Source organism: Erythrolamprus reginae, chromosome 1, assembly GCF_031021105.1.
Source record: "Erythrolamprus reginae isolate rEryReg1 chromosome 1, rEryReg1.hap1, whole genome shotgun sequence".
Classification (NCBI taxonomy): Eukaryota; Metazoa; Chordata; class Lepidosauria; order Squamata; family Dipsadidae; genus Erythrolamprus; species Erythrolamprus reginae.
This window is the reverse complement of record NC_091950.1, coordinates 263,557,669-263,576,664: the sequence shown is the minus strand read 5'-3', so window position 1 is coordinate 263,576,664 and position 18,996 is coordinate 263,557,669. Positions and strand designations below refer to the sequence as shown.

Genomic DNA, 18,996 nt, shown 5'->3' with positions numbered 1-18,996 from the left:
AGTACGTATTTGTAATATACATATACAGTGATACCTCGTCTTACGAACCCCTCGTCATACGAACTTTTTGAAATACGAACCCGGGGTTTAAGATTTTTTTGCCTCTTCTTCCGAACTATTTTCACTTTACGAACCCAAGCTGCCGCCGCTGGGATACTCCGCCTCCATTGCCAGCTGAAGGCTCCCCTTGCTTCGAAACCCCACCTCCGGACTTCTGTTGCCAGCGAAGCGCCCATTTTTGCGCTACTGGGATTCCCCTGAGGCTCTCCTCCATGGGAAACCGCACCTCCAGACTTCCATGTTGTTGCGATGCTGCAGGAGAATCCCAGCAGCACAAAAATGGGCCCTTCGCTGGCAACGGAAGTCTGGAGGTGGGGTTTCCCATTGAGGGGAGCCTCAGCGAAATTGCAGCATCGCAAAACTCAACCCTTTTGCCAGCCAAAGCGCCCATTTTTGCACTGCTGGGATTCCCCTGAGGCTCCCCTCACTGGGAAACCCCACCTCCGGACTTCTGTTGCCAGCGAAAGGCCCATTTTTGCGCTGCTGGGAATCCCCTGCTGGGAATGCCCTGCAGCATTACAAAAACAAGGAGGTCCAGAGGTCAGGTTTCCCATGGAGGGAAGCCTCAGGGGAATCCCAGCAGTGCAAAAACGGGCGCTTCGGCTGGCAAAAGGGGTGAGTTTTGGGCTTGCATGTATTAATCGCTTTTCCATTGATTCCTATAAACAATGTTATATACAGTGATATCTTGTCTTACAAACTTAATTGGTTCCAGGACGAGGTTCGTAAAGTGAAAAGTTCGTAAGACTAAACAATATTTCCCTTGTTTAGTCTTACGAACTTTTCACTTTACGAACCTCGTCCTGGAACCAATTAAGTTTGTAAGACAAGTTATCACTGTATATAACATTGTTTATATACATAAGATGGATACTGATAAGAGGGAACAATTGTACAAGGACAGTAGGCATGCTGGTGCGCTCATGGACACCCCTCTTAGGAATTGGGTGAGGTCAACGATGGACAATCTAAGGGTAAAGTTTTTGGGGTTTGATGATAAAACTACAGCCAGGTAGTGATTTCCAGACATTAACCACTCTGTTGCTAAAGTGGTATTTTCTACAGTCAAGTTTCAACCTTGTTTACTCTGTTTTACAACATTAATCCCCAAGTAGGATGACCTGTGTATAAAATGAGTATGGGATCAGAATTGAGCCCAAAATGATCCAAACACTGAAAGTTATTTTACGGATGGCAGATTTATTGACTGGGATCTGATTAGAAGAATATAAAGAGAGACGCTTTGGTGTAGTGGTTAATACACCACCTAGAAAGTGAGAGACCAAGTCCTGCCTTAGCCACAAAAGTCAGCTGGGCGAATGTGGGCCAGTCACTCTCTCTCAGTCCAACTCACCAGTTAAGGTTGTTGTGAAGATAATAGGAAGAAGGTGTTTTTGGATATGTTTTCCACCAAAATGTATGTGTAAAAGTAATAAAAGCATGATATAAATAACTATTTGTTTGCAGAGGGGCGGCGTACAAATCTATTATTATTATTATTGTTGTTGTTGTTATTATTATTATTATTATTATTATTATTATTATTATTATTACTTTTGAAAATCAACACACAATCTCTCAGCTACCCACAATTCTACTTGTTAGCTTCTCAGACTGCGTCTCCCCCCCCCCAAATAGCTGTTATTTTCACATTGTGGTCTGAAACTGAGTTCAGACACTGTTCGCTCTATTTAAACAGTTGAAAGCTTGTATTTATAAATGCATGATGCATAAGCAAGTATCAATATGTATGCACATATTTGCAGAAAGAATCATAAGTATTCCTAATTAGAAATACCATTTGGCTTCCATAGTCTTTAAGAAACTGTGCACCATTATTGGCTTTGCTTATAGAATTTAGAGCAAACACTACTCTTCTTAGAAAAGAAAAATTATCATAACCTTTTGATCATACTCTATAAAAATAATTTATATCACTGTTATGGCAGATTCTGTGAGCTCACTCTTAAAAGAACAGATTTTTTGGATAAGGGACTAAAGCATCTAACCAAGACTGTAACCCAAGGAAATTGATTAAACTTTTCTGATATGTCAGTTTTGTTTGAAAGTTTCCATTATGATCAAAGTCTTTCTTTTCTGTTGACTGTTTTTAGTGAAATCTTTATGCAGCTCTTAAATAATAGACTGACTGGTTTAGCCCATCAAATCTGTCAGGACTGAGTTTCTGCTTTGTCCCTGTAATTCTGAATTCTTGAACATGCTGATCTCGGCAAGAAGAGCCCCTTTAATATTTAGTAGAGATATCAATCCATTCCGCAAAAATAATTCTTTTTAAAAATATAACTCAGTCTTTTAAATATCTGCACAGTATATAAGAAGAGTTTTTCTTTCCTTTGATATGTGAGAGTATGAAAATCATTTGGAGGATGTCACATGGAAAACTTTATGTGAAGGCTCCCCACCTAGCCCTACTCAAATCTTTCTCCTCCACCTGCTTTCCACTTCTCAGTATTCCCTACGGCCAGAAATGAATCCTGCAGCTTCCAAAAAAAAAAGCCAACACACTCCTAGGCTGCATGAATATAGAGGGACAGAATCAAGATCAGGTGAAGTGTTAATACCACTTTATAAATACTTGAGTAAGACCACGCTTGGAATATTGCAACCACTTCTGGTTTCCACGACAGAAAAAAGATGTTGAGAATTAAGAAAGAGTGCAGAGAGGGGCAACAAAGATGATTGGGGACTGGATTTTAAAACGTATGAAGAATAGTTGCAGGAATTGGATGACATGATAGCAGTCTTTCAATATTTGAGGAGCTGCCAATATTTTCCAAAGCATGTGAAGGCAGGACTAGAAGTAATGGATGGAAACTAATCAAAGAGAAACCCAACCTAGAAAAAAGGAGAAATTTTTTGACAGTTAGAGCACTTATTCTGTGCAATGGGTTGCCTTCAAAAGGCATTACTGGAGGTTTTTATACAAAGACTGGAGAACAATTCGTCTGAAATGGCATTTGTGGGTTTCTGTTTCTAGCAGGAGGTTGCACTAGAAGACTTTCAAGGTCCTTTCCTTTATTCTACTTCTTCCCATTATTTTGGAATGCTGAAGGGAATGTCTTTGTGTCTGCCAAAGATTATTTGCTATTTTATGCAAAAGAAAAAATTAGCTTTCCCAAGGAATGGCAGAAACCATTGTTTCCTACTTTTCTGAGAGACAAAATATTCAGAGCTGTTCCTCAATTTTTTTTAAAAAAAACCTTGATTATCAGTAGCAAGCAACTCCAGAAAAAGAGGGAAACTGAAAGAACTCCAGCAGAATGCAAGATCAAAACAGAGAGAGAAATGAACCAGATTTAAATGCCCAAATTAGAACGGTGCATAAGGGAAGACTCCGGAGTAAATCTCTCAGAAAATGCCAGTTGGCCGTTTTAAGCGGCTGGCAAAAATTGCCCCGGGGCCAGGAGGAACACGGCGAGGTAAACGCCTGATTGGCGTTTGCGATCTCGCAGGGGACTGCCAGATCGCTGTTGCCAGGCTGCACGCACTTACTCTGCCTGTTGTTGCTGGGGGTGTGCAGGGCGAGCCTGTGAAACAGGTTGCGATCTCGCAGGGGACTGCGAGATCGCTTTTGCTGGGCTGCGCGCACAGGCTCTGCCCGTTGTTGCTGGGGGCGTGCTGGGCGAGCCCTATAAATAGGGCTGCACCACAGGCGTTCTTCCTTTGCCCCCGGCTCATGAAGAAGCGGACACCCGCCCGCCCTCCCTATCTTGCAGTGTGCCTTGAACGGGTCGCCCACGGGGGCCGAATAGGAATTTTTTGCGGTCTCAGCGTTTTAGCGGTGACCGTTTTTCGCCTATTCCACACTGGGGAGTGAGGATTGGCCTGGTTAGGGGGTGTAGCACATTTAGTCATAATTTGATAATTGGCTTCCCTTTGGTCACTGGGATTTGGCAGGCTAGGGGCGGAAATTGGGCGGTGCTCGCAACTGCATGTTCTCCTTTGGGCATCTTTTAAGATGATGGACAGCCCCTTGCCAGGAGCTCATGGTGTCGGGACCGGCCTGGTGATTGGAGAGGGGCTGCCCTTGGGACTCACCTATCCCAATAACCGGAAGGAGAGGGGACGGTGAGCCCTCCCACATGCCTGGGCGTGGCCAGGATCCAGGTGAAGGCGTGGTACCTTCACCTTGTTCAGCAAGGAGCTACACCCATAAGTTGCCCAGGAAGGTTATTCGTGAATTATTTCCAGCCCAAAATATTTTATGACCCCTGCAAGTCCTGGTTATTTGACGATAGCCATTTAAAGTTCATTTAACTTTAATAAAGTGACCCATTTTAAATCCAGCTCTTGGTGTCCGTGTTCTTATTTCGCCTCCGGTGCAATTTCACAACCCAGCATCAATACATGCCTGTCTAGGAATCTTTTCCTTTGAGATTGCTTAAACTCTCCTGCTTTAGCAAATAGAAGGAAGGGAAACATATTATTTCTCTAAGTCAGAATAAAATTAATTAAAATTAATTTTAAAAGACTCAAACCTCTCACTAGATATTGCCTTGACTAACATATTATCAGAAGTAACCAGTTCATTTAGAAATGCCTGGGTTTAGCCATGCTTCAGGAACTAAAGGGCATGCTTATCCTTAATTAAACAGCTGAATTTCCCCATCCCAATGTGAACTCAAAACAGGAGACAAAATACAGAAGGCTGGCTCGTATAGAATCTGGCAGCCACTGTTTCTAGGAATGTTCTGTAGGAATCTGTCTGCCTGTCTGCATATTTATGCTGGCCTTTTGACTAAACATTCAGTCTCTCTCTACAAAGTATTGGCAGGTTTGGTTTGGGGTTTGTTTGTTTTTTTGATAGAGAAGACATTGCTATATTTTCTATCCATACACAAGATGTATTCATAAATTTACTTGACAAGGACAATAAGTAGGTAGCAATAACATTGGCAAATTTAATAAAACTGGTTACTGCTATATCTATTTCTGCCTTGGCATTTTGTGGACTATCTATAGGTGTGGTTAATTTATGACTCAGTATACTGTCTGAATCCAGGAAACCAGTTAATTCTTACTCACTTTGATGTAGTCCTTTATTTACAGCCATTACTGGGACCAAAATTCTATTGCTGTGTGAAATTTTATATGTCCAATTTTACAATCTCTTTTTACCACAGTTGTTAAATGAATCCTTGATTTTGCTTATTGCAAGCTCGCTGGGAAGACTTTAACCAGATAATCTCACCACTTTGGTGTTGTGATTCAGCCTGAGGCTGCTCAGGGACCGGCTGCGTCTCTGCTGGATCCAGGCCCGGAGGAGGAGGACAGTGAACAGGAGGGGGAGGACCGGGCAGATGGGGGAGAGGAAAGTCAGGAAGAGGGGGAGCAGCCTGAGAGCCCCGGGGGGGCCCCTCTCCCCAGCCAGTAGCCTGGCCTCATTGGATGAGGAAGCACAGGTTATAATTGACATGCGACAGCGACGTGCAGCTCAGAGACGGGACCAATTAGAAAGGTATTGGCATCACTGAATTGGCAACAGCTGGGTTTGGGTGTGGTTCTCCTCAGCAGGGTTTAAAAGGCAGGCAAGCCTTTTCAGCCATGTGGAGCGTTATCAACTGGAAGTTCTGTGACCCTGCTTTGCTTCTCGGCGTCTCTGATCTTGGCTTGTGGCCTAGAAGACTGGAAGACTTGGGGGAGGCGTATGTTTGTTATCTCCAGCGTTGTTTTTGACAGCAAGAATCCTGTTGTACTTCATGGCCTTCATGAAACATCTTTGAAGTTTCAGTGTGTTCCTGTTTGTAAGGACATTTTCTGTTACCTGTGTTTGCTTTGAATTCTATAAACTGCCTTTGATTTTTACCAGTGTGTCTGGATTCTCTTTTTGGGTTGGTGTTTGCCTCTGGAGGGACCCAGACAGAACATTTGGGATATAATTTCAAATCCCACAATCCTTTAGATATGGCAGAAAGAAAGAAGAGCTGGCTACTCTTTCAATTCTTGTACAATTCTTTTTATTATTTACCATCTTCAAGCAGCTAACAATATCAGAAGAAGTTCATAGTAATATTTTCTATTTACCTATCCTATAAAATCTAAGGGCCTGCTGAATATATAGACTTGAGAAATTCTTAATCAGGTCTAGTGATGTTAGGGCAACTCAACATATGACAACTTATTGCAGCTATCTTGCTGTAGCCATCTCGCCACAGGACAAATGACTGTTGGCCACCTCTAGGTCGGCGGCATTTGCAGTGGCGCCGGGAGCATGAGCGAGCCCAGCGGCTCGTGTCCAGATGGGGGGGTTGATGGTAGGTGTGTGCATGTGACCCCCCCAGCGTTCCAGCATGTCCCGCACTCGTCGCGGGGCATGACAGCTTCCGGCAGGCAGGCGAGCGGCATCCCCTGTATAAAAGGTAGTTCAGCAATTGTGTGATCTCCTTTGGGCACCTTTTGGAAGGTGACGGGCTGCTCCCCGCCATGGTTATAAGGCTCGGCTGGCCCAGATATGGAGGAGAGATGCCCTTGGGGCTCATCCACCGCATGCCCAGAGACGACAACCTGGGTGGGTGAGCCTCCTCACATGCATGGGCGTGGCAGGGAGCAAGGGAAGTTCAAGTTCAAGTTCAAGCCCAGGTTCAAGTTCAAGGGGACCCTCCCTTGCTCAGCAGGGGGCTTTCGCCCATAGTTGCTCATGTATGTTTTGATTGGTATTTCCGCCCTCTTTCGTTTTAACCTCTGCAGGTCCTGATAATCAATTAATAAATGTGACCCATATATCCCATTTTCTGTGTCCGTGTGCTTACTCTGCGTCCACCGCAATTCACCTTCATATCACTATTGTCAGTGTTTGCTTACTCTTTGAATAAATATTCACTCTTACAGACACATACATCACTGGAATCCTCTGATAATTCAATATGTAAATGGACAGCACTGAAAAGTAGTATAGTGGCACTGATATAACATTGTGTGAGGTGGAAGATGGCTTATTTGAAAACGCTGTATTCATCAATGTGATTGAAACTATATCTGACTTGCCTACTACTTTTTATTTTATTTCGAGGTGCACTTTTATATTTTTTATTCTAAAATATGTTTTCAATTATTGTAGCATAACAGCCTTATTAGTTTGTAGCCGGTTATGTATTTCCGATCATAAAACAAATGCTTTAGGAATTCTATTACCATGTATAATAGAAAGCTGAATGGTGCAATAATTTATATCCACTAAAAAGTTAATATTCAATCTGTTAGTATAGAACTAAATTTTAATTATTGTTTTCAATTAAAACAGTAATTATAATTCACTAATTGGCCAAGCTATTTTGATATAATCTGTGATAATGGCACTTCTAAGGGAAGTTCACTGCAAAATGAATAAATATTTTGAAAACAGTGAAAAATTCCAGTCAAGACTTATTACCGTATATACTCGAGTATAAGCCGAGTTTTTCAGCCCAAAAAATGGGCTGAAAAACACAGCCTTGGCTTATACTCGGGTCATTGACAAAGTCACCACACGAGGGCGCCATTGCTTGAGCCAGAGCGAGGAGGCACCAGCTTTTGTCTCCTCTCGCACGCCGTAGTTCCTCTCCCTAGCTCAAGCAAAGGAGGCAGCCATTTGCTCCAACCGAGAGGGGGAAAAAGTAATGGTGAGTAACTATTCCTTGCTCTCTCTGCATTGCCTTTAGTCGGATTAAAAAGGCCCCCTGCTGTCAGATTCTCCTCCCCCTCCTTTGAAAGGATTTAAACTGTTTAAAAAATGGTATTTTGTGGTAGTTGCTGTCCTTGCTTGGATAGGATCTAATAATGTATTATGAGGCAGAGCTAGACAGGAATTCTTTTTCTATCTGTCTATCTTTCTATCTATCTATTTTTCTATCTGTCTGTCTGTCTATCTATCTTTCTATCTATATCTATCTATCTGTCTATCTATCTATCTATTTATCTATCATCTGTCTATCTATCTATCTGTATCTATTTCTATCTATCTATTTTTCTATCTTTCTATCTATCTATTTTTCTATCTATCTATTTTTCTTTCTTTCTTTCTATCTATCTATCTATCTATCTATCTGTATCTATTTCTATCTATCTATCTATCTATCTATCTATCTATCTATCTATCTATCTATCTATCATCTATCTATTTTTCTATCTGTCTGTCTGTCTGTCTATCTATCTTTCTATCTATATCTATCTATCTATCTGTATCTATTTCTATCTATCTATCTATCTATCTATCTGTCTGTCTGTCTGTCTGTCTGTCTGTCTATCTATCTTTCTATCTATATCTATCTATCTATCTATCTGTATCTATTTCTATCTATCTATCTATCTATCTGTCTGTCTGTCTGTCTGTCTGTCTGTCTGTCTGTCTATCTATCTTTCTATCTCTATCTATCTTTCTCTATCTATCTATCTATCTATCTATCTATCTATCTATCTATCTATCTATCTATCTATCTATCTGGTTTTCTATGCTGATAACCTCACAGCAGCTAATGCTGAAGCTCTTCTTTGGATACACTTATTTATTTGTTTGTTTGTTTGTTTATTTATTTAATTGGATTTGTATGCAATCCTTCTCCAAGGACTCAGGGTGGCTCACAGCATATATAAAAACAGAACAATAATGTAAATCCAATTAATGATGAGAAGGAATCCAGTTTTGAAGGATTTTAACTCTTAGGTTTTAGCTTTGTTCCTGATCGAGCTACTTTTTTTACTTTTTAATTTATTGTTAATATTGTTAATTTGTTTACCCTCTTTTAAATTTACAGAGCTAGTTTACTGGTTTTCTTTAAAATAAATATTCTAAAACATGTCTCAATTAATGTAATTTTATTGTTTTCCATTTTTATAAGTTACCAGTAGTCACTGCATTTTCTAACCTCGGCTTATACTCGGGTCAATACGTTTTCCCAGTTTTTGTGGAAAAAATTGGTGCCTCGGCTTATACTCGGGTCGGCTTATACTCGAGTATATACGGTATGTCAGCTTTCAGTATTGGTCTTCAAATTTTGGCCTTTATAGTATTTTCATTGTCTCTGCAGTTTGCTAACAATGGAGAAAGAACTATGAACCATGAATTCAGAAAGCAATATAGTGTGTAATTGTGCTCAACAGGTCAAAATCTTTCTACTGCTGCTGTAGCTACGCTAGTTACACACTAAGAATAAGATACTAGGGTGAATTTATTTTTCAGTGACTATATTAAATATAGAATGGTTCTCCTTTTAGTGCTCCAGTAGATATTGGATACTTAATGATTCTGACTTAGACTATTTTCTCTTAAGAGTTTATTCTATAAAATGTTAACTTAGTTATCCTATTTGCTGTATGACATAAGTTCTGCAAAGCAAAGTTATTTATAAATGCACTCCTATAAAGGCAGCTCTAGGTAGACTCTTCACCTGGCATTATATTCACTGATTATGAAATTTCTGGAGAGAAAAAAAATCCAATATTTAATTGATTATTTCTATTAATGTTGTTCTATGATTCTATTTATGAATGTTGTCCTGGGATTCTAGCATCCAACAGGAAGCACAAAGAGCTTCAGCCACCACAAAATGAAAGCTTTCTTAGTCACAGGTATTACAGCACAAAAGGACAGGGATTTAGCAGCCTAAATGCTGAATTGTATGTGACTGCTGTGATATGAAGTTGTGCATAAAAAGAAAGACTGCTGACTTATGATCAATATATAGCAAAACAGTTGTTTCTTCAGTGAGCTGCAGCCTTAGATTAAAATCCATACTGTAAGAGCTTCTAAATTTTCTCTTCATGCTTTAATCCTGCCAAATAGATTATCAAAGCTCATAGTTCAGATCTCCTTCTTAAGCCTCCCTCTCTCCCTGCCTCTCTCTCTTTCACACACACACACACACACACACACACACACACACACACACACAAACACACAATTTGAAGACTGTAGGATAACTTTAATTATAATGCCATGAATAGCACATTGTCCTATCTTTTAATTAGTTAGCAATATATCAGAGGATCTTGTCTAATGTTTGCGAAAACATAGCAAGTGTTTGGTGAAGGCAATTTATATAAATGTATATATAACAATGCACTGGCTAAATCTGATTGATTTTATAGAAACATAGTTCTGGATCGAAATTCATAATTTCAATATACAAACAGGAAATTTTATTTTTAAATGTTAAAAAAGAGAACACCTAGCTATCTTTACATTCTTTTCAGTTCCTAGCACTTGAATAAAAATATTATCTACACTGTATTGTCTGAATTTTTTCCTTGCAATTATTTGATTTGGGGGTGGGGCAATATCAAAATGTGAACTTTTTCATTTGTTGTTTGAAAGATTAGAATGCATTCTGAACAATTTTTTAAAAATAAAATATGCAACAGTAATAATAGTGATTAAGAGTTTTAGTAACCTCACATATTTTTGAGACTGAATTTAGTGTTTTGTTTATTTTTCTGGCAAAAAGATGTTTGCTAGATGACTGCTCCTGTTAATGTTCATTCTTTTGTAGGACAGGATGGGAAATCTCCAAGCCATCACCAGGAAGATCAATGGGAAAAATTGTTTACATTCTTAGAACCTCTGCTTAACAGCTAAATGAATTATAGGCACCAGAACAAAAAGTCTGTTATCTTGCTGTATATCTTACATACGTTGCTTATCTTATCCTTTAAATAATTTGGTTACTTTTGCATTTTGAATAATAACTTGATTGCAATATTTAGTTGATTATCATTTACATAAACTTATACATTAATAACAAAAATATTTTAGAAATATACTTTGCATTTTTCTGCTTCATTAACCTGTGCATGCTTTTTGAAGAATAAGCCTCATTCATGTCAATGGAATTTGCTTCTAATTTTACATAGCTGCACTCCAACACTCCAGCACTTCTAACCCAGTTATAATCTGCACACAATAAGCACATTTATTATGTGTTTAATATATCCTTGTGTTTCTTACAGTGTAAGTAAGAAATGGACTCACACCTCAACTCCTGGTGACTACATTGTGTAACGTTCCTTGCAACCATAGAAAGGTGATTTGTGGTTATTTCCTTTCAGCTAGGAGTTTTTATTTTTAAATTACCCAATTCAACTCATAGTCTTGGAATTTCCAAACTGTTGACCCTGCTTAGATTCAGAGATCAGGCAACCACAGCTATGTGCTGCCACCTGCTGATCAATCCTCAGTCTGGTATTTAGGGAAACACCCTTTTTCAATTGTGGAATAATCCCACCCACTTTATTCAAGATCCTATTTTCAACATCCTATCACAACCTTCATTATAAAAGTTGTATTGTTTTATAAATTGAAATATGTTTTTCTTACAAAACTTTGCTTTCCTCCCTGATCACCTACATTTCAAAAAATGTTTAAATATATTATAAGTAAAACTAAGATTCTAGTTTTGTTGGTATGTAATGGAAACCAGTATAATAAATTTAAAAAGTTGTCACATTTGGCCAGCAGAAGTGAAGTTCCCTGCAAACCTATTCTATTTTTTGTTTTCTTTGTTATGAATGGATAGACATGGATAAGGGTTTAGTTCTCATATTTTTCAATATACTTTTGGAAATTTTCGGAAAGATATTATAGATTTTACATATTTTCTAACTTTGTACAAAATCAAGCTGTATAACATGTAAAGAAACCTCTTTGGATTGTTACTTTGCTCTTTTAGAGTCTAACTCTAGCGGCAAGGGACAGTGGCAGGGCAAGGATACATAATGCGTAACAATGTGGATGGGTGATGGGGGGGGAGTCATGAGTCTGTTTTACTTTAGGAAATTGTGTTAAGCCTTTTTTTAAAAAAAAACAACAACAACTTATACCATAGCTTTCATGAACCTTGTTGTTTAAGTGGTTCTGCAACACTATTTCCTAATAGCATTTTTGAGAATTTGTCAAGATGCAAAGGTAAGAAAACCTGCTTATTCAAAAAACCAAAACAAACCTCTTCTAACTTTGAAGTTCCCATATCTGTCTCAAATTCCAGTTCAATGGAATTAGTTGGTGACTCTTTAGTTGCTCCGAGGATCCAGCCACCAGAGCTTCAAGCTGAGGTGCAAAATAAACAAATGTCCTATGCAATCATCCAGTCCTCATTGATCTCAATGTTTTATGCATGAGAGGGAAGGATTAAAAGTGTCTGAAAGAGTTATTGTGAACATTCTTTACTAAATTACAGTTTGCTTCGTTATCCAATGGAAAGTGAAGGGGGCCTTCTGGCTGACAAAAACAGTAACAGTCACATTTAAAAAAAATACAGCTGCTTACCGGTGGTGTGCTGAAAATATAGAACGATGAACCTTTCAGTGCCAGGAACTTGAATGTATACAGTTGGGGGGAGTCTTCTCCCTGAAGCCTCTCATTCACCCACCCCATATGTATCACCTTCAGTGGACAAAAATGTTTATAAATTAATGTCAATTGATTATGCCAGGGGTAAAATAAAACTATTCAGGTAGAGCAGTGGTTCTCAACCTGGAGGTTGGGACCCCTTTGGGGATCATACGACTATTTCACAGGGGTCACCTAAGACCATGGGAAAAGATGAAATTTCAATGGTGTTAGGAACTAAAGCTTCTATTCTTCCACCTTGGAACATATTTTTACAATCTGATCAATCAGACATTTACAGTCAGGGTGTCCTCTGACATTCCTGCCAATCAGCTTAAAGCTCTGTTTGGAGAATTAGTGCTAGACTATTGTTTGGGGTCATCACAACATGGGGAACTGTATTAAGGAGTCACAGCATTAGAAAGGTTGAGAACCACTGCTGTAGAGCATCTAGTCAATATGTTTTTCACGCATAGATCTATATGCTTTATTCATAAATTCTGATCATTTATCTCAGAACATGCACCTTAAAGTTATTGTAGACATTATAACAAAGAAATTGCCCCATTTTAAAGGAATGCATTTGTCCTACAATTATGCGAAACTGAACAACACAGAACAGCAACACAGATTTGGGGATAGAAATATATGTTATAACTACAGAACACGTGAGGCCAAGATAAAGCACTTGTATGTTTAAGCACATACAAGGACCTAGTTTTATTATTTCTTTAATGAAGAACATTCAGTGGGATCTTAAAGATTTTTATTCAATATGAGAATATCAGAATGTTGAAAATGCTCAAGAGGATCTTCAGCCAAGACAACATATGTGCACACTTCAAATCCAAGAAAACACTGAGGCAGAAGCTTATCCACCTCAAGGATAAAACATCCAGACACAACTTGAGCAATGTAGTATATGCACTACAATGCAGTGAGCCATGTGCAGAATTATACATTGGGGAACAAAATAACCACTTCGTAAATGCATCACACAGCACAGAAGAACAAACCCATTAGGACAAGATTCAGCAGTCCATCTGCATTTAAAAAACTAAGGCCACTCTTTAGAAGAGAGCAAAATCCACATTTTGGACAGAGAGGACCACTGGTTTGAAAGAGCGGTCAAAAAGACCATCTGTGACTCTCTCAATGGGGGGGGGGGATACAACACCATCTATCTCCAGTCTACAACACAGTCCTTTCAACAGTTCCAAGAAGGCTCCAAAACCATTTGCACTACTCAGGTGAGCCTGTCGACACAGATAAACCTCCAGGTGGTTATAATGACCTTCTAAAAGAATACAAATGACAGCTGTCTGTAAGGAGTATAAATCCTTCCATTCCCCACCATCCAGTCGGAGCTGAAGAAGCTTCTTGGATGAGAAGTGAAACATCTTCAAAGAAAAACCAGAAAGTCCAGTTGCCTCTTGAAAAAGCACCTTTGAGAACCATGACCTGGATGACCAAGAATCTCCATAGATATTTTTGTCCAATATTCTACAAATTAGCAAGCTGCCTACCCAAAAACGCAGACTATATTTGTTTTGAATGCAGAGAAGAATTGGCCACAGACCTATCATTTAAATTCTTTACACATATGAATTCAAATTCAAAAATCTTTTAGAATGTAATGTTTGATGAGAACAGTCTACTCCCTTATGAAGTAGACCAGATCAAGAGATTTCAGGGAGATTCAAAATTATTTTTATTAAGATTGTCTATAGTGACATAATCTTCTAACTCTGATTGAGCTTCCCATCCTTCCCCTTTTACATTCAAGTTTGCAATATTTTAGTAATCCTCCCCCATCCTTTAGGCATAAGCAATGTATCCCTTTGGTTTGCTTTGATAATGAATCTTCCTTCTCTCATCATGGTTGTTTTCTTTACTCTCTACATGAGCAGCCATTTTCCATCCATACTACAGAAACAGTCCCAGCTTCTGTCAAACCCCTTCAGTTCTGCACCGATAAAGCAGATCTGAAGGCACAGTGAAGGTTGGTTGAATGAATTTAGAGAGAACGACTCAAGAAACTGTAGCTTTAGAAAAGTATTCAGCCTTTCTTTATTATAGTATGTATGATTCACACATTCAACTGAACTGCAAGCTTCATAAAGTGACCCAGAAGAGCTGCCCTTTCTTCCAATAGCTGAATTTCTTTAGGAATGTAAATTCAATCAATAGCACTGGATAGAGCGCTTTCAGTCTTTGGGCCAATCAGCATAGTTCCAATGAGGGGTATCTGGTGTTGCCAATACTTTTGTGCAAGGGATATGGAATAGAAGAAGCAACTGTTTGGCCAGCTCATAGCAAAATCTGTCACTATTTATGGGGGATAAACACTTGGGGGAATGACCATACTCTTTAGATGGATTCTGTCAGCCCAGAAATAAATACCAGTCCCAATTAAATCATATTGCAATTACAAGAAAATGCTACAGAAACAGCATTTAGAGAATATAACTGTAGTTCGAATGGCATTGAAGGGCTGGGGAAATATGAGTGATGATAATGTCTTCATTCAAGATGAAGATTGAGACCAACCTTCAAAAGAAAGAAGCATCTGGAGAAAGAATATTTAGTTCCTAAGAAAAATAGCAGTGGGTCACTTTGTAAGACACATTCTCCTACTTGACAACCTGACACCATTTGTGCTTCAGACTTTAGTCTTATCAAATGTTGTTATGTAACTTGTTAAGTGAGGAAGAAGGTCTTGACAGATATGAAATTTATGAATCCAGATGACACAAGTTGATTATTAGACCCCTGGCAGAAGATTCAGAAATGACATAGAACAGCAAGGACCAAGCTGAAGAGGTGCCCAAAATGACTTTTTCAAAATTGACTGGGCAGTTGCCTTGAAAATTTAGTTAAGCTAGGGAGGGTTGAAGAGTCATCAATTACGGTCAGCTAATGGGCAGTGTACCCAAAGTGCCTAAACCAATCAGAAATGGGTAACATACAAAGCACCTATCTTTTTTTTTTTTGTAAAAGGTCCTTGAACACTCAAGTCTTTGGAGAAACTCAGGTATTGAACCCAGGGTTGTTGATTATTTTTTTTTGCCTTATCATTTGCATTTACAATTTTGCCTAATCTTCTTTGTTTATTGCTTCTGCTTGTCACTTGTGTGGAAAAGTAGAAAATGACAAAATACAGACTACAGATACCTATTCAGGATTTTAGTGCTTTTGAGTGTCCTACAGATCACCAAAGCCAGAGAAACACTTATGTGCTAAAATGGAAATGACTAAGGAGTTGCAGCTGCAGTATCAACGAGAACATTCCAGAGATATATAACTGCCACTAAAATATATTTATGGAAGCCTATTAAAGGAGTCTAAAATTTCAGCTCTTCCCAAACTAACCCTGTCCTTTCTTCTCTTGCTCTTTCTTTTGGTCTCTCACTTGCATTTTTTTGTCTTTTTTCTGTTTTGCCTGCCAATCCTTATGTTTTTCCTTGCAGTTGCTCATTCCACTCTATCTAACAGAGGAACAGACTCTTTTTTTACACATGATAAAGTTTCCCATGATCCCACTAGATCTATATAGGTCAGGAAGCCATGCAGTGCCTAACTAGCATTATTTCCAGCTAACATGGACATGGAGGGTTGGGGGTGGAGGAAACAGTGCCTGCAGCATTCAGAAAAGGGAAACGGGATTGAAAAATCCCGACACCTGCCTTTATCATCACTATAGTTGCTGCTGAAACATCGCACGGGAGAAATGAAAAAAAAAATCACTTTAACACTGGATCAAAGAATGGAGATAAAAGGAAGGGTGCAGTTTGAGGAGTCCCTCGAGAACAATGAAATACTCAAAGTTTGGGGGAATGTATGAATGTAACCTATGATAATGAATAGCGTCCCACAAATATATAAGAGCGTTGGATATCCAAGTTCTCAGAATCACTTTCTCTTACTGTCATTGATACTATGGGAGTAACAATAGGTATTTTGACATCCAGTTTGCTTTCTTCAATTTCTTCATCTTTGGCAATCTCTTTTCATATTCATTCTTACCTACTTCATTTAGTTTTTCCATGGTTCCTGCCTTACTCCTTTGTGGTAAACCACAAGGAAAACAAAGTTATAACTGCCAATACTTCTATTATAGAGTTAGAGTAACAGGATCTTGCAGTCTGAAGATGTCTCTTGCTCCCCCTGCCTTTATCCTAAAGAGAACCACAGAGGGTCAAGTCTGCGATATTTTGTTAAATTAAATCACTGCTTTGACTTAGATTCTCTTATATAACCATTGTCATTCTCGAGACTACTCTCACAGCTTATTACACTCTAAAGCTTTAATTTAGCTACATCGCAAACACCATTAGCCCTCTGAAAGAGCCTCAATAACATGTTGAATGCCATCTGACAGGAGGGGTCCATTACTGGCACTATATCATCCATCATTTTATGGTTGATTTATGATTCCTATCAATGTGATGTTCTTGGTAAAATACAGATGGTTTAATATTGCTTTCTAAAATGACTGCTTGCCTCCAACATCTTCCTTGTTTGTTGCTGTCCTATGCAGGTGCCAGCTTGCTTTAGCTGGTCAGTGGGGATGACCTTCATACTTTGGTATTATATACTCTTACCATTGTAGCATTCATCACTCATCCCTCTCAGGGAGGCACACACACACACACACATGCACGCATGCACACACACACGCGCGCACACACACACAGAGCATCACAACAGGAGTTGGACAATCATGGTGTTTAGCAGCAACAACATGAAAATATAAATAGACAAGATAAAGACTTGAAATTATTGCAGACCTTATGCCAGGGTAGGGAACGTTGGCTCTTTTATAACTAGTTCAGGAATTCTGGGAGTTGAAGTCATAGAACAGCCAACCTTCCCTACCCCTGCCTTATGTAATATTGAGAAAATGGGAATATATCTGTAACAGTTCAATCTTGCAGCTACAGTCCCTTACACTTCATGAAACAAATGCTGTAGAGAGTCCTCCAATACCTGGGAGAGATTCTTGGAAATCCAAAAGATTGCAGTGACAAAAAGGAGAGAGAGAGAAGAATTGTGCAAGCAACAACCTGATGAGAATTGATTAAATGCAACCAACCTCTGCATGCATATATAGGAATTATATAATTAGGAACACATTATCAATTATTCTTTTCCGTTAGCCGTTGCACATGAATCCTTTTTTTGCACTATTTTGAAATTTATAAGTGTTATTACAATATGTATAGGCTGACAAATTAATGAACATAAATATGGAACACAAATAAATACTCCACAAATATAAAATGCAGACTTGGCAGGTTTAAGGTCATGTAGTTGAAAGAGGAACAATGACTTCATGGGGAGCAAGTTTTCTCTTTAAGTGAACAATGCCTTGACACTGAATATTACCCCGCAATAAAAATTAAGAACACAAAAACCTTGTACTTCAGGCTTGTTTGTTTAGTGTATATATTCATATATAAATGAATACTTTGTGACAGCAATTATGTATAAAGAAAGAAAAATCAAAGAAAATTAAAACTGTAATATATTTTGCCTCCCTGGAATGTTGCATATTCTATATGAATAAATAAATGGCAACCAAGATTGGTGAGTATTTTAAGAAACTTGGCAGGTTAAGAGGCTAAAGTTCTAAAGCTGAGTTAGCATGCTAATTATACAGTGGGTAATTTAAATAGTTCAAAATCAACTGGTATAATTGTACACTAGGGCACAAAGTTGATCATTAAAGTTATTATTGCTAACTTTCTAGTATAACTTTTTAAAAAAACTTTTGTTCAATTATGTCTGATTTTTGGAAATGATTTGGACAAATTCCTGCAATTTTCTAAGCAATATTTTTCAGAAATAGTTTGCCATTGCCTCCATCTTAAGGCTGGGAGAGAGTGACTGACACAAAGTCACCGAGCTGGCTTTGAGCCTAAGATGGGAATAGAACTTATGGTTTCCCTGTTTCTTAACACTATACCAAAACTGGCTCTCCAGAGTAATTGATTACCAGTAGTATAATTGAGTTTTAATTTAATATTTCCACACTTTCTCACCAACTTTATCCATGAAACCTCTCTTCATTTCATACTCATCAATAGATAGTAATGTTAGGGCTAGGGCTATGGGCACACGCTATGCAGATTGGGAGTATGCATAGAGTGCAAAAATAATAAAGACCTCAGTGTAACACCCAAACCAAAGCTTTAAAAATTAAAGAATTAAATCAATTTGCCATCTCCCCTCTCTCCTTTCTCTTCTTGTGTCTGGGCTGCATAGTTTGCTGGTCAGAGCATCTTGTACTGTGTGTTTTTGAGTATTGTACATAACTTTTTGACCCCATCAGAACAGAGATGGAGGCCCAGTGTAACCCCTGTTATCCCTGGCTCAGTGTATAAGAGGATCATGGCAGCCGGGCTGTAAAGGTTCACGCATTTCATGCCTTTTCGTCTGCAAATACTGATTGGAATATCTTGTGTTATGGCATCTCATTCACTACTGAGAACATCATATTCTCACCTCAAACTATATAGACACTCTTATGAAAACTGGCATTCCAGGTACCTTTCTATACTTTTATGTAGAGACAATCCTGTTTCTACAGCTATCACTCTCAAATGTGTGATCTT

At 38.7% G+C, this 18,996-nt stretch overlaps 1 protein-coding gene across 5 annotated transcripts in view; it reads right to left on the bottom strand.

Moving 5' to 3' along the window:
* Positions 1 to 18,996, bottom strand: part of SNTG2 (syntrophin gamma 2) — a 249,146-nt gene that overhangs the window by 63,469 nt on the left and 166,681 nt on the right. For all 5 annotated transcript variants that reach the window (XM_070732927.1, XM_070732929.1, XM_070732930.1 and 2 more), the window contains one exon: positions 12,317 to 12,433. In XM_070732927.1, coding sequence (XP_070589028.1) covers positions 12,317 to 12,433 — 117 coding nt within the window. The remainder of the gene's footprint in view (positions 1 to 12,316; positions 12,434 to 18,996) is intronic.